Raw genomic sequence first — 13,709 nt, 5'->3', positions numbered from 1 at the left:
TCTGGCCAAACACCATCTCCTTCATGAGTGTGGGCTCTCTAAAGACTTTCTATCTTATAAAGCATTACTTCAAATAGCTAAGAATAAAAAGATAATCTTTAAAGGCAAAAGAAATAAAAGAACAGGGAAAATGACAGCAATATCCTGAGTTTCAGGATAGTAGCTTATTCAAAAGTATATGGAAATGGCAAAGTATACTTAAATGGCAGAAGAGATCTCTGAGTTTCTATCTCAGAAATGTTTCCTCCCAGCAGGTAACAGGGGAATCACTCAGGTCCACGCACAACCCTCTCTTTCCCCAGTGTATTCCAACCCTATCAGCCAGGTGGACAGAGAGAATGGGTGCTGGCAGGAACTTCCACTGATCTCCCTTCTGTAGCAATAAGGCCAGCGGAGGACTACAGATAACTAGGAGGGCTGAAAGTGGACACACCAAAGGTACTGTGTCAAGTGATATATGAGATGTGTTCATAAATGAATGAGCTATTCTGGAGCCATACAAACAAATCAATCTCTTTACTTGAGAGTCACGCCTCTCATACGTATATTATTCAAATATACTAACACATGAAAGATCACATCACCTTGTTTATGGATACATTTAATATCCCTTACCCTTCCCACCTTCAAAACATAATAGTATACAAAATATAAAATATCTTAAATATTTATAAAAATTGCAAGAAAAAAAATAGAACGTATGAAAATATTTTTATCTGAGTTCTCCCTCATTGTTGAGAGGCAGCTTAGTTTGCCTTGAGTTCATAACTGTTGAGTGGGTAGGAGTACGCCCTGCCTAACACTATTCTGTCCCGGAGAAGCTTAAATAAAACATAGTAGTTGCAGAAGAGGATGAGAGCCATGGAAAGCGTGTGGTTCCACTTCTCCGACCGCAGTAAGGAGTAGAGCTGGTAGAAGACAACACTGCCCTCAATGAGGATAAGCAGATTTAACAGCCTTAATGGACGATGAAATAGGAACTGTAAGGAAATTAAAAAACAAAACGTTACTTCATACAGAAGTAAAGACTACAGTTATTCTCACTTTTTTCCCTAAAATAATCTCATATTTACAGGTTCCTATATGCAATAACAAATAGATCTGCTTACTGAGTACCAACCAGGCTATTTGTTGTGGTAGAGGCCCAAACCTTTTCCTTTTTACTCAAGGAACAATGAAATAAATTTTATTTCAATGCCCCCTGAGACACAAAAAGGGATTATACTCAAAGGAATTCTGCCTCTAAAGATTTTTCTTAGATTATATTAAGTATATATTTTATTTGAGATAACCAAAAGTATATTTATCTAAGACACGAGCTAGATAAAGGACCAAATGGGAAATATTTTAGACTTTGTAAGTCAAGAGGCAAAAATTGCGGATATTATGTAGGTACTTATATAACCATTTAAAATCAACATGAGTTTGTGGTCTGGTCTAAGACAAGTCAAAATATCAATACAATAATTTATTAATTTTTCTTTAAAACTTTTTTGTCCACCATGGGCACTGACTCAAATCCCCTACACCACTTATTTCTAGTGTTTTGTTTTGTATATTGAGAAGTAGAGTGCAGAAACACAGACAATGAGGAAGAAAGGAAAAATTAGTCATAAATAGAGCTGGGCTAAAAACAGGGCTCAATGTTTTCATTCCAACCAAATTCTTCATTCTAAGAGACCAAACCCTGCTTTGCTAATAAAAATGTGTTATGAATAGAAAGATAGAAGTCGTCATAGGTTGCAAATTGTGGTAATGGTAGCACATCACATCTGAAAGAACTAATTTAGACCTCAAGGCTCAAATGCTTATGCAGTTGAGACTTAAGTCCACTCCTCCACCTTAAGGCAATCCTACAGGAGTCAAGAAATAATTGTAGTTTCCTCATTCAAGGGTCTTTCACCTTCCAAATGTTCCTCCCAAACCCCACCCTGCCCCGCCCTTCATGGTATTTACAAGCATTCTGCCCGGACACAAGTTCACAGTATTTAATGAAAGGCCCCTAGTAGCAAACACCTGCTGAACTAGAAAGTCCATGTACCCTCGTAAGGAGCATGGTAGGAAAGGTGAAAAGAATGCAAGAATCTCAACAACAACAACAAAAAAGGTCTCCAATTATTTTTTAGAATATGATCTCCATTCAAAGGCAATGCACTGCACTATGGGCATTTTTAGTAAGAAAGGCCCCTGCATGCACCTTCTTTCCCCCACTCTCATTGGTCACTGGTCATCTGGCCTTTCTGTATAAGTAAATACTTCTGCCCCACAGAGCCAAAATTTCTGAAAAATGGGAAGATCAAATAGAACATAATCCAATGAGTAAATTCAACAGGAAGAGAAGCTGGGTTTAGTGGGTTTCTATTGCTTTTTCCTTTTTAACTTTTAAGCCTTTTTTTCCTTTTAATCCAGAAAAAGGCTTTGCCCACAGTTGAGTTTCTTTCAGTTAGGCTGCAGAGCATGGCATTTGTCTGACTTTCAAAGGGAAAGTCAAGGTATTTTAAGGAGATGATACATATCACAAATACAAAAAAAGAAAAGAAAACCCATCTCATTACATTATTATATTCAATATTGCTTAAGGATACATAGATACAATATAATAAGGATACCATTAAACCAAACTATTACAAATAAAAATTATAAAATGAAAAGGGAGTCTTAAATAACTGTCTACTCATATCAAGTAATACCACTAGACTCAACAAATTCTAATGTAACTAGAGAAACCAGCCAAGCTGTTGAACTGGGATAATGCTATTTGACCTTCAAACTGCCTTTCAGAAGACACTTCCAAAGGGGCCAATATTATAGAAGCAATCATTACCGTGTACTAATTTCCTAGTATGTGCTACACACTGTGCTAAGTGCTTACACATAAAGGCCTCCTGACACCCCTAAGCTTATGTTTGAAAAGAAATAAGCGGTACTTGCATAAAAGCGGGCATGGGACACATCTGAAGGCACTGCCACGTTGTAAGGCCCCATGGCTCTATATAAGCATCTGCTGTGTCGCACCAGCACCCCTTGAGGCCATATTGTATTTTCTGACCAACTAAGGGAGAAAGAAATGCAATGTTAGCATACTGGCAATTACAGATAAGATAGTGTCTGGCAAGGCCAGCTATATTTCTACGGAAGGGATTAAGTATTCAAGGCTTCATTGGCCTGAATTCTGAAAATATAGTTTTCCATGGTCAAACTGGAGGGAGTTAAAAAGTATTCGTTATTATAACTTCACTGCCACACAGCAGAGAGAGGCTGGAGAGTGATACAGCTAACTCAGTGGCAAAGGACTAAGAGGCTTAGAACGAGCAAAAATAAATGTGTAAGTAAGCAGTTTATGAGCCAGAAAATCAAGTGTAAGCAAGTGGACTGTCATCTGAATCCCAAGAGAGTAGAGTCTACTGGTGGAAATGCTAGAGGGAACAAGCAAGAGAGTGAATGGCTAAGAGGAGTGGAGAAATTAACAGGTTGTCAAGTTGGCATGACATTTACTGCAGAATCACAACCCAAAAAGCTACGTAGAAAATCAGTTTATCACATACTTCAAACACTTCATTTATGCAAGACGTTATACGGAAGAACACAGAGACACACAAGGTATGGACACAGACTTTTCCTTTTATGGCTTTCTTGGTTTTTTTCATAGAGGTTTCTCTAGGAAAAATAAGTTATGGAAGAAGCTTCATTCTTTTCAGCACCAATGTAATGGAGTTGGGGTAGGGATGGGAATTTTCAGGTTAAGCTTTTTTTTAAAAAAATCTACGTTAATTCATCTCTTCCTGATTTTGGAAAAGTTAGTTTCCTAAGAGAAGAACTGGGACAGCATTTTAGATATGTTAAAAAATCTAGCACCCTGAAGCTTTCCCAGTTCAGAAAATGTTCCGTCAGCCTTGCTCACACTTACCAGCATTAAAGTGGCGATACACCTCATGGCCATGTGCCATCAGGAGCCTGAAGATGTACAGTACTAGTACTGTGGATTGTATTTTCAATTTTTATTGAAATCTGTCCTTTGCCCACAGTCGGGTTTCTTTCAGCCTGGCCCAATCTCTTTCAGTTCCTGGGCTTGAAGGCCTGTGCTAATCTGTATCAGACATCAAGGCAGATAATTGAAGGGAGGACTCTGAGGGGAAGAGGGGAAGGGAAGGTCACCTCAGTCTGTCCCACTTAATTAGGGAAGAATTTCTAGGTGATGAAATTGGTGAAATGTTCAAATTATAAAAGGGAGGAAGATGAGGATGGTCCATATCTGAGAGAAAGGCATGATGAAGGCTCAGCAGTGAGAGGACAAAAGGGTTCTTAAGTTAGTCATTTTGGATCACAGGAACCATGCAGAGAAATGACTGATAAGGGGACAAAATGAGAGGAATACTCAGAGAGAAATCGACTAGGGGAAGTTTCCATTTAAATACCAGAAAAGCAGGGAAATATTTATTAGTAAGTTTAGAAAGGAAAAAATAATTAAAAATGCAAGAAAATTACTACAACAAATTTGCATTTATTAGAAAGAAAAGATGAGAGCCAGCAGATTCCAGCAGCCTAAGTGAGAGATGATTAGCTAGCACCTATTCAGCTGTGGCAGTGAAGATGAGAAGATGAATCTTACAGTCTTCTAAAGAGAATTAAAAATATATCAGGACTCTGAATTTAGGCAAAGGGTTAAGACTGAAAGGAAACTCCAAGATTATAGCTTGGGAAACAAATTAGACACTCTAGAGTGACTGGGCAGTTGAAAGGCAGGAGGCATTTAAGGAGGGACTTGGGATGGTTGTGGAAATTAGTTAATGTCCCCTGTGCGCAGTTTAGAGTGATGACAAGCATCCATGTAGACAAACAATAAAAATTAAATGTCCAAAGCCAAGAACAAGAATGACATACAAAGCAAATAAACATGACTGGCAGCATGTAGAAAGGTGTTACATGGTTTTACCCTCAGCCTACTCACATGTGCTGTGGAGCATTGCTGTAGGACCCATGTTCAAGCTTCTGCCACTTGCCCAGATGAGCAGCTGATTTATGTAGCAAATCACAGTATTTGGATGGCAGCAGTTGTGTGGTAAGCATGACAAAAGCATTGATCCATACCATAATGAGGTGCTCGCATGACCAGCGCATGTCATAGTACTGGGTACTCTGGAAGAGATCAGAATAGAGAAAAATGATCCATGTACTGGTGAACAAGAAGGCAGAGATGGGTGTGTGTACGTATGCCCTGCAGACAAATGCCACACAGTCACACATGCACTGGTTGCCCTGCTGTCCGTGCAGAAAGTTCAAGAGCAGGCTCCTCCAAAATCCTTCAACCCGACTTTCTGACTGTGTGAGTTAGGGCTGGGAGGGAGAAGCAATTATATCTTAAGTGCTTCCTTTCTAGAAGAAGTGAGGGCTCTCTGTGAATGACCATTCCGGCTGCAGATGTGCTTCTCAATGAGTAAAGGAAAGGCACTAAAATGTGTCAAGAGATTTTGGGCCCAGTGACATCCAAAATATTTTTCTTTTTTATTGAAGTAAATTGAAGTTTAGATTAAGGTTAGATTAAAATCAAGGAAACTCCTGATAACCACGTTAAGATCACAGTAGGCTAAATTTTATTGAAACCTTGGTCCTCTTTTAAGCAACTACATATTGATTCTATTATAAGTACAAGTTTTATTCTCCCGGGAAACTGGGAAAAAAAAAAACAACTTAAAAAAAAAGGGAAAAGTAAAAAAGAGGGGCCACCACGGGTGCATCACATATATGGAAATACCTATCCGCCAACCAGGAGCGGTATTAGTGCACTCCAGATGCAGCCGAACTCCACCATCCAGGCTGCCGAGGGGGAGACAGAGAAAAGGGGGATTAAATAAGAAATACCCAGTTTACGTCATTCACACACAAATCCAGGAAGCACATGAAAGGCAAGGAACCACTAACCTTCACAAAACACAGGGGGAGAAATGCAACATAGTAGGCACTGAAGAGGGAGTTGAAGAGAACTTCCTTGATTCGGTGGTTGAAATCTGCTTTCAGACATTCTACTTCATTGCGAATGAGGTCTGGAGATAAAGGGCAGCTGTGGGTGGGGATGGGTGTGGCATTATTAAACTGTTCTTTGAGGGACTCCAGCAATAAGGAGAGGAAGTCTTTGGATTTGGCCAAGCCACCCACAGTTGAGGCACTTTCCTCTACTGCCTGGTGCTGAACCACGTAGTTATAGTCCGTAAGAAGAAGATGAGCTCTACTATCTTGGTGGAAACAGCAGAGAGGAACATATACACCAAACCTGTAGAAAATGTGAACATGAAAATGAGACCACAGATGCCACCTAAGATAGATCTTACAACTATGTTAGTAAAACAGTCATGATTCACTAGAGTGAACATAATATAATGGGGATTTTGCTGATGGTAAAGTCATTATTTGGGAAGCTCTTTAATTTCTTCCTACAAAGGCAATATATATTCACTGTAGAATAAAAGAAAACTACAGAAAATCACAATGACAAAATATAAATCACTTAAAAATAATCATTTTTATAATTAGGTGCACATACTTTATACTTTTTTTCTTTTATATGTTTAGCCTCATACAGTATAAACTGTTTTGTATCCTGCTGTTTTAACTTTGGCTGTATTGAGCATTTTCTGTCATTAAATATTTTTCTGTAACAATTTTTAAAGATACTATAGTATTTTCATATAGATGTACCATAATTTACCCATTTCTCTCTTTTTGGAAACTTAGGCTGTTTCTTACTTATGGAAACACTACCATAAGTATCAATGGGATAAACATTTTCCTACAGAGATCATTGTGTACATCTGGTAATTTTCGAATGGCTTGCCCTTCATGTCAAGTTTTCCTTCTTAGTCAGGAGTTCCCCTGCCTCTCTACTACGTCACCCACCCCTTTCCCACAGGCACTCCTCATTCCCCTTGCCAGGCTATTTTTCTCCACAGAAATTACCACTCCATTTATTTTACATGTTTATTAGGTTTTTTATTTGGGTGTTTTTTTGCCCCTTGGTCTATCTTTCCTTCACTATAACGTAAACTCCATGAACCAGAAATTTTAGTCTGCTTAATCCACTGCTGTATCCTTGCTGCCTAGAGTAGTGGCTGAAACATCCTAGGCACTCAATAAATATTTGATAGGCTAATGAAAAAATTCTGTAAGTATGATAAATTTCTACAAGTATAATTGCTTGGTTAAAGGACTGAGTATTTTTGATACTTTTTGTAATTTCTTATAGTTACTCCAAACTTTGGTTCCTTAAAAAAACTTTAAATACTTCCCTAAGTCCTTATTAAGTAACTTCCACATTGTAACCAAGGTATTGTAAATAAAAATGGTGATTTTACTGACAAAAATTCAGATATGAAAAATAGCAAATAAAAAGATATCTTAGTTATACATTTTATAAAAAAAATTATCAAATGTCGCCCTGGCTGGGTGGCTCAGTCAGTTGGAGGATCGCCCATACACCAAAAAGGTTGTGGGTTTGGTCCTGTCAGGATGAGTATGAGAGGCAAAGGATTGATGTTTCTCTCTCACACTGATGTTTCTCCTCCCCCCCATCCTTCTCTCTCCCTCTAAAATTAATAAAAATATATCCTCGATGAGGATTTTAAAAAAAAGAACAAATGTCACTTGTTCCTAGTTTTCTATAGAAGGAAAAAGAATGAGCTTATTAGTGAGAGAATGGCTAGCAGCAGCTCTGGGGTCCACTGTGAATCTGCTCTGGGGTAGTAGAGTGGGAGAGGTAAAGAAGTATGAGGCATATGCAAAATTGTGAAGGCCAGAGAAGGCTGAAAGTTCAACACTGCTGAAACACAAACTGCACACTGCACGTGTAGGGGTAGGGGTGAGGCTAGGTGTGGGGTAGATTGCAATGATGGTCCTATTTCTTTAACCTTCCTTGTAGTCTCACCCATTGCCATGTAATTGCACAGCCCTCATTCTATGGGTGAGGTGACCCTGCCCTATCTCCATAACTTGGCTCAACAATGAGACTTATTTTGGCAAATGGGATGTCAACAGACATGCTGTGATCAGAAGGTTGAAATGAGGTTGCACACTGAAGCTTTCTCTTGCCACTGTTAATTTCATGTGACAGGTGACCATGTCAGGCTATTCTGCCAGAGCATGAAAGACATGTGGAACAGAATTGGGTTGTCCTAATTACCTAAACTGAAAGCCAGTCAATCCTACACATGTGACTGAACCCAGGTAAGATGAATAGCCTACTGACTTCTAGCTGACCCCAACACATGCACAGTAAATACATACTGTAGTATGCTACCATGGTTTTGTGGTTTGTTACAGCATTATGTGGCAACAGACAACTGATACAGGGTAGAACAAAACTGGAAATTTAGCATCAAAGGCTTAGACCATGGAGTACTTAGTAAGGTAAAGGAAATGATTCATTAAAGACTTTTAAAGAGGGTTAATAAAATGATTCAACGTCCATTTTGAAAATCATTCTAGCTACAAGGAAAAATGGAACGGAGGAGGGGAAGAATGCATTACCAGAAGACTAGATGGAAGTTTAGAATATAAGAACAGAGATTATGAAGAACAGTGGACAGATTCAAGATAAGTGTATGAGCTAAAACTGTTAGTCTTTGAACTAATTTATCCTAAACTGAGAAGCAATTTGAGAATCAAATTTTTTTCTAAAAAAGTCAGAAGAGTCCCTGTCTTTTTTAATCTATGAATAAACAATAAAGATATAACTACCGCCACTGTCTAGTATTTTAAGTTTCTCATACTTAATTTTTAAATTGATGTTAGATAAAGTTAGATCATACAACTTTTAAAAAGAAGGTAAATATATTTCAACCTAAATTTTGTTTAAATTACAAGCTTATTTCATTGTTTTACAGGGGTGTGGAGAGCTTTCAAGCTTCTTTATATACCTAAATTGAAATTAAAAAGCTTGCTGGCCATTTTCATGATGGTAATCCTCTTAAACTTGAAAACACATTCCTTGATATATTCATAATTAGCCTTTCAAATCAGATAGTTAACCTTCCAACTGATTCAATCAGCTATTGTTGGTAAACACAGTAACAAAATCATTTGTTTTCAACTCAAAGCAGCTAAAATATTAATCTAGACATATAGAAACAATAGATTTATAATTGTTTACACAATATAATTAGACCTACCCATAGTACAATCAATACAAAGTCCCTTTTTGCTATCCTTGCCCACACAATCTGATTATGCCTTGATTTTATACTATATAACTACCCATATAAATTCATGCTTACACTTCAAACCCATAAATGGTATAAAGCAATAATTCTCAAGCTTGAACAAGCATCAGAATAATCTGGAGGGCATTTTAGAAGACAAATTGCTTGGTTCTACTTTCCAGAGTTTCTGTTTCAGTAGATTTGGGGTAGATTCTGAGAATTTCTATTTTTAGCAAACTTCCAAGAGATGTTGATGCTGCTCTGGGAACCACACTTTGAGAATTACTGAATACAGAGTATGCAATGGTTAAAAGGGCTCTGGAATCAAAAAGACCTGAGACTTTCTCACTAACTGTATGACCAGGGAAAGTTTTCAAATCTCTTAATCTGTCTTTACTTGTGGCAAAGGCTACTAATTGTCTGCCAATGCCACTGTTCCCCTGTTCTTCCACAGCAACAGAATTTTTGTTGAGATACACCTGACCTATTAAAGACCTAGATAGCAGGAGCCTGGGTCCAGACACCAGGGAGCTGCAACAGCTACCCAAGATCACTTACACACATACTGTACAGAAGAGAGGAATGAATTTCTAACCTTTTTAAGCCACTAATATTTTGAATCTGTTATAGCAGACTAAATACACTGTTTTTGTGATGATTTCATGCAGTTTTGTTTATAAGCACATAGCCCAGCACTTAGCACATAAAAAGAGCTCAATAAATGTTTGCTATCTATTAACATCCAATGAAGAAACTGTTAGCTAAACTATGCAAAGTAGTTAGTTTAATAAGTATAATAAGCCCAGCTGGCATGGCTCAGCAGTTGAGCATCAGCCTATGATCCAGGAGGTAAGAGGTTCGATTTTGGATCAGGACACATGCCCGGGTTTCGGGTCCGGTCCCTGTGGGGGGCGTGCAGGAGGGAGCCAATCAGTGACTCTCCTTCATCATTGATGTTTCTATCTCCCTCTCCCTCTTCAGCTTCCTCTCTATGAAATCAATAAAAATGTAAAAATGTATTTAAAAAAAAAGTGTAATAAGGTACTATTATACACCCACCAGAAAGGTAAAAATTTTAAAAACAGAAAGCATCAATGTTGACAAAAATGTGCAGCAACCAGGACTCCCACAGAACTGGCAGGAGGGCAAAGTGATACGACTTTTCAGGGAAAGATCTGGAGGTTCTTGTAAAACTAGATACAACCCTCCCTTATGGCCTAGCAGTGCCACACCTGGATTGTCTCTCCCAAAACAATGACAACAATATTATCTAATGTGAGAACGTACACAACAGTTTTATTTTTAATAAGAGCCCCAAACTGGAAACAACCCAGGCATCCAAAAATACGAACATAAACTGTGGTATGTTCTCACAGTGAAATATCACTGACACATATAGCCACATGGTCAAACCTGAAAAACAAGATGCTGAATAAAAGACACCTTATACAAAGGTGTCCATGCTGTGTGACTCCTTTTATATGAAATTTCAGAACAGGAAAACTAATCTGTGGAAGAAAAAAATCAAAACAATGGTTGCCTCTGGGAGGCAGGGGGTATGGGCTGGTTGGAAGGAGAAATATGGGAACCTCTGGAGTAATGATGTTCTATATTGGGATAGTGGTTTGATTTATACAAGTATTTATGAAAGCTCGTAAATGTACGTAAGATTGTGAATTGTATATGAATTCTAATTAAAAAAAAACTGTAAATAAATATCACACTCTAGTTACTAATTGCATATGATGACATTTTGTTTCATAATAAAATGTTGGTCAAAAAAAGTATATAAGTTTACAGGGCTTCAGTATGGCAAACATCTGTTACATGTAATCTGACCAAAATGGTAAGACTGGTTGAGCCAGTCTTCAACTAACATTAGTCACTGTTTGTACCAATACAGCCAGTACTAGGGGCCTTTATTTGGTGACCAGAGCAAATTAAAAGATATTCTCTATTGGTAGGAGAGCTATACCTCTCAGATTTCCTGGGGCAGTCCTGGTTTATGTCTAACTGTATCCCAGTTCAGAAAATAAATTATAGGGTCAATCTACTCACTGATTTTTCCAATTTTCTGAACTCTTGGTTTATATTTGAAGAATTTAATTTTTCTCTCTTTTATACTATCATTTGCATGACCCAAATCATTTCTTAAAAGACTTATTAATAAAACGGGAAAACTGGAGTACTCACGGGTAGCCAAGGAAAAGGAGATTGAGGACTGAATGGCTTCGGAAGAGATTGACAAGCGTCCAACAGAGTACCCATCCACACAAAGTGAGCAGCACCAAGCGAGCTGATATCAGAACCATGTAGTGAATCATAGATGCTGCACCCGCCTTAGTGGCCTACAAGTTTGGAAGTATCAAAAGGAACATTTTAAAAATCACCTTATACAAAAACAACGTGACTCAAGTAAGGACTTGGTAGATTTAGTGGAAGTTAAACTGTGCCAAAAAAGAGAGGAAGGAAAAAAGGGAGAAGAAAGAAGAAAAACTGTCCTGCCCCACCTTATCTTCCTCATTCTTGAAGATTCAGACATTTCCAGGCAGTTAACTGTTTCCTCCTTGTACTCCCATAGTGCCTCATAGAGACTTCCTTCAAGTTCTTACAATGTTATCTAATTTGTTTACACTGGGGTTTCTCAAAGTACGGTCCATGAACTACATTCAACAGAATCACTTGGGCTGCTTAATGAACATGCAAATCCCTACTGACTTCCCTCATCAGGTACAGGGAACAAAACAGCAAGTCAAGGAACCTGTATTTTAACAACCCGCCAAGTGGCTTCTATGTACATAAAGATATTCATTTATCTGACTCCAAACTAGATTATAATGGCCTCAACAGTAGCAAGTTTCTATTTTTTCTTTGAATCCTTCCCCCTTCTGTTTGCTGAATTAATGTTTAATAAATTACTAAAGCTTCAAAAAATAATCAAATCTTCTTTGACAAATTCCTATATAAATAAGTTTCTTTTCTGACTTTTGTAAACATGGAAATAAGACATAATCACTTCCAATCCTTTATATCATAGCTGTTCAAATATTCTTCTTTAATCCCAAATCTTTAAAACTGATTAAATATAGTAAGAAACATACTAGTCTAAACATGAAGCTCTGCAGTGCCATTTTCTTTCAAAGTGAACTAGGAAGAACAGCAAAATGCAGGAGAAAATGGTAGATTCCTATAACCTCTAAAACAGCAGAATCAAAACCCAGAAAGGGGAAAAGAATTGTCTGAAGTCAATAACATATGGGAGGGGATAAGGAGCTTTTCAGGTCCCTACTATATATGCATTTTTAATTTTACCTAACATACTACATAGCATGTATAATATATATGCAATATATACTATTCATATAGTTAACTACAAATGCAAAGACAATTGGATTAATACCATAATGAACTGCTTACACCTCAAACTATAAGAAAGGTTCCAGCTGTTCTCAGGTAGAGCAGGGTAAACAGCTGCAACTACCCTGATGCACACCTCATGCCAGTGTACCCCATGTTTCAGAGCCTGGAGACGGTATTTAAGCCACTAGAATTACTCCATTGCCTCCATTCTCAAAGTTTACAGTTAAGAAATAAAAAGGCTGCTTCTGTCCAATGTCACCAGAACGGCAGAGTCTGGATATCACTTTTGCTTATTTCAGGGTCCAAGCTCTTAATCAGTGTGCTATATGTGACATATACTGTACCAGGTCCTGGGATACAGTGGTAACCAAGACCTCTGTCTACATGAGGCTGCTCGACCAAAAAAGGCACATATGAAACTCAGATTTACACAAGTAATTTTTTTTACAGTTGTGATGAGTAGTGCCACAGGAAAAGAGTAGGCTGCTGTGCAGAACAAATAACAGAGACCCTAACCTAGGGAAGGCTTCCTGAGGAAGTGATATTTCAGCTGAAATCTAAAGAGTAAGCAAGAATTAGCCAGGTAAGAAGTAGAAAAATATTCCTAACACTATGTTAAGTTCGAAATACAGGATATAAAACTGTATGCAGATAATGTCCCAAATATCCACACAATATACAGATATTGTCCATACCCCCCACGAATATATATATATATATTCTCTCTATGCATATAAAGATTAGAAGGAAATATACCAAAATGTGGTTCTCTTAATGATGGCATTGTAATTGTTTGAAATGGTCTGTTTTATACTTTAGTGTTTTCCAAGTTTTCTTCAATAAAATGTACTACTTTTCAATTTAGAAAAACAATTTTTTAAAAAGAGAGTTGCTCAGGTTGGTGAAAGAACAGTATAACTTTTGGTCTTGTGGAGCAAGTAGAGAAGTAGAGTTGGCCTGGAGGTGAATGAACAGAGTCTATCTAGTTAGAGAGGTATTCCTCCCAGAACAGTATTTAGCTTTCTAAATTAATTACCTCCAGCCTCTCCTTAAAAATGATTGGTCTTTCTCAGAGTAGGGATCCTTTCTGTGATATAAGCAAAACAAAAGGCAAACATATTTTAATAGAAGGAAGGAAAGATGATTTAAGATGGGTATTAT

The 13,709-nt window shown here is 37.7% G+C and overlaps 1 protein-coding gene across 2 annotated transcripts in view; it reads right to left on the bottom strand.

Annotated features, from left to right (window-relative positions):
- Window positions 1–490: 490 nt before the first annotated feature.
- The window catches only part of TMEM39A (transmembrane protein 39A), a 34,205-nt gene continuing 20,986 nt past the window's right edge, over window positions 491–13,709 (bottom strand). Inside the window, exons 7-11 of one of the 2 annotated variants that reach the window (XM_081138944.1) lie at window positions 11,382–11,536; window positions 5,920–6,268; window positions 4,949–5,136; window positions 2,932–3,052; window positions 491–980 (exon numbers count right to left, since the gene is read on the bottom strand). In XM_081138944.1, coding sequence (XP_080995070.1) covers window positions 747–980; window positions 2,932–3,052; window positions 4,949–5,136; window positions 5,920–6,268; window positions 11,382–11,536 — 1,047 coding nt within the window. In that variant the 3' untranslated portion in view covers window positions 491–746. The remainder of the gene's footprint in view (window positions 981–2,931; window positions 3,053–4,948; window positions 5,137–5,919; window positions 6,269–11,381; window positions 11,537–13,709) is intronic. The other variant, XM_081138943.1, reaches the window with a different exon arrangement.

Source organism: Miniopterus schreibersii, assembly GCF_964146895.1.
Source record: "Miniopterus schreibersii genome assembly, chromosome: 5".
NCBI classification, from domain to species: Eukaryota; Metazoa; Chordata; class Mammalia; order Chiroptera; family Miniopteridae; genus Miniopterus; species Miniopterus schreibersii.
The sequence above is the reverse complement of the archived record's forward strand: the minus strand, read 5'-3'. Positions and strand labels throughout refer to the sequence as shown.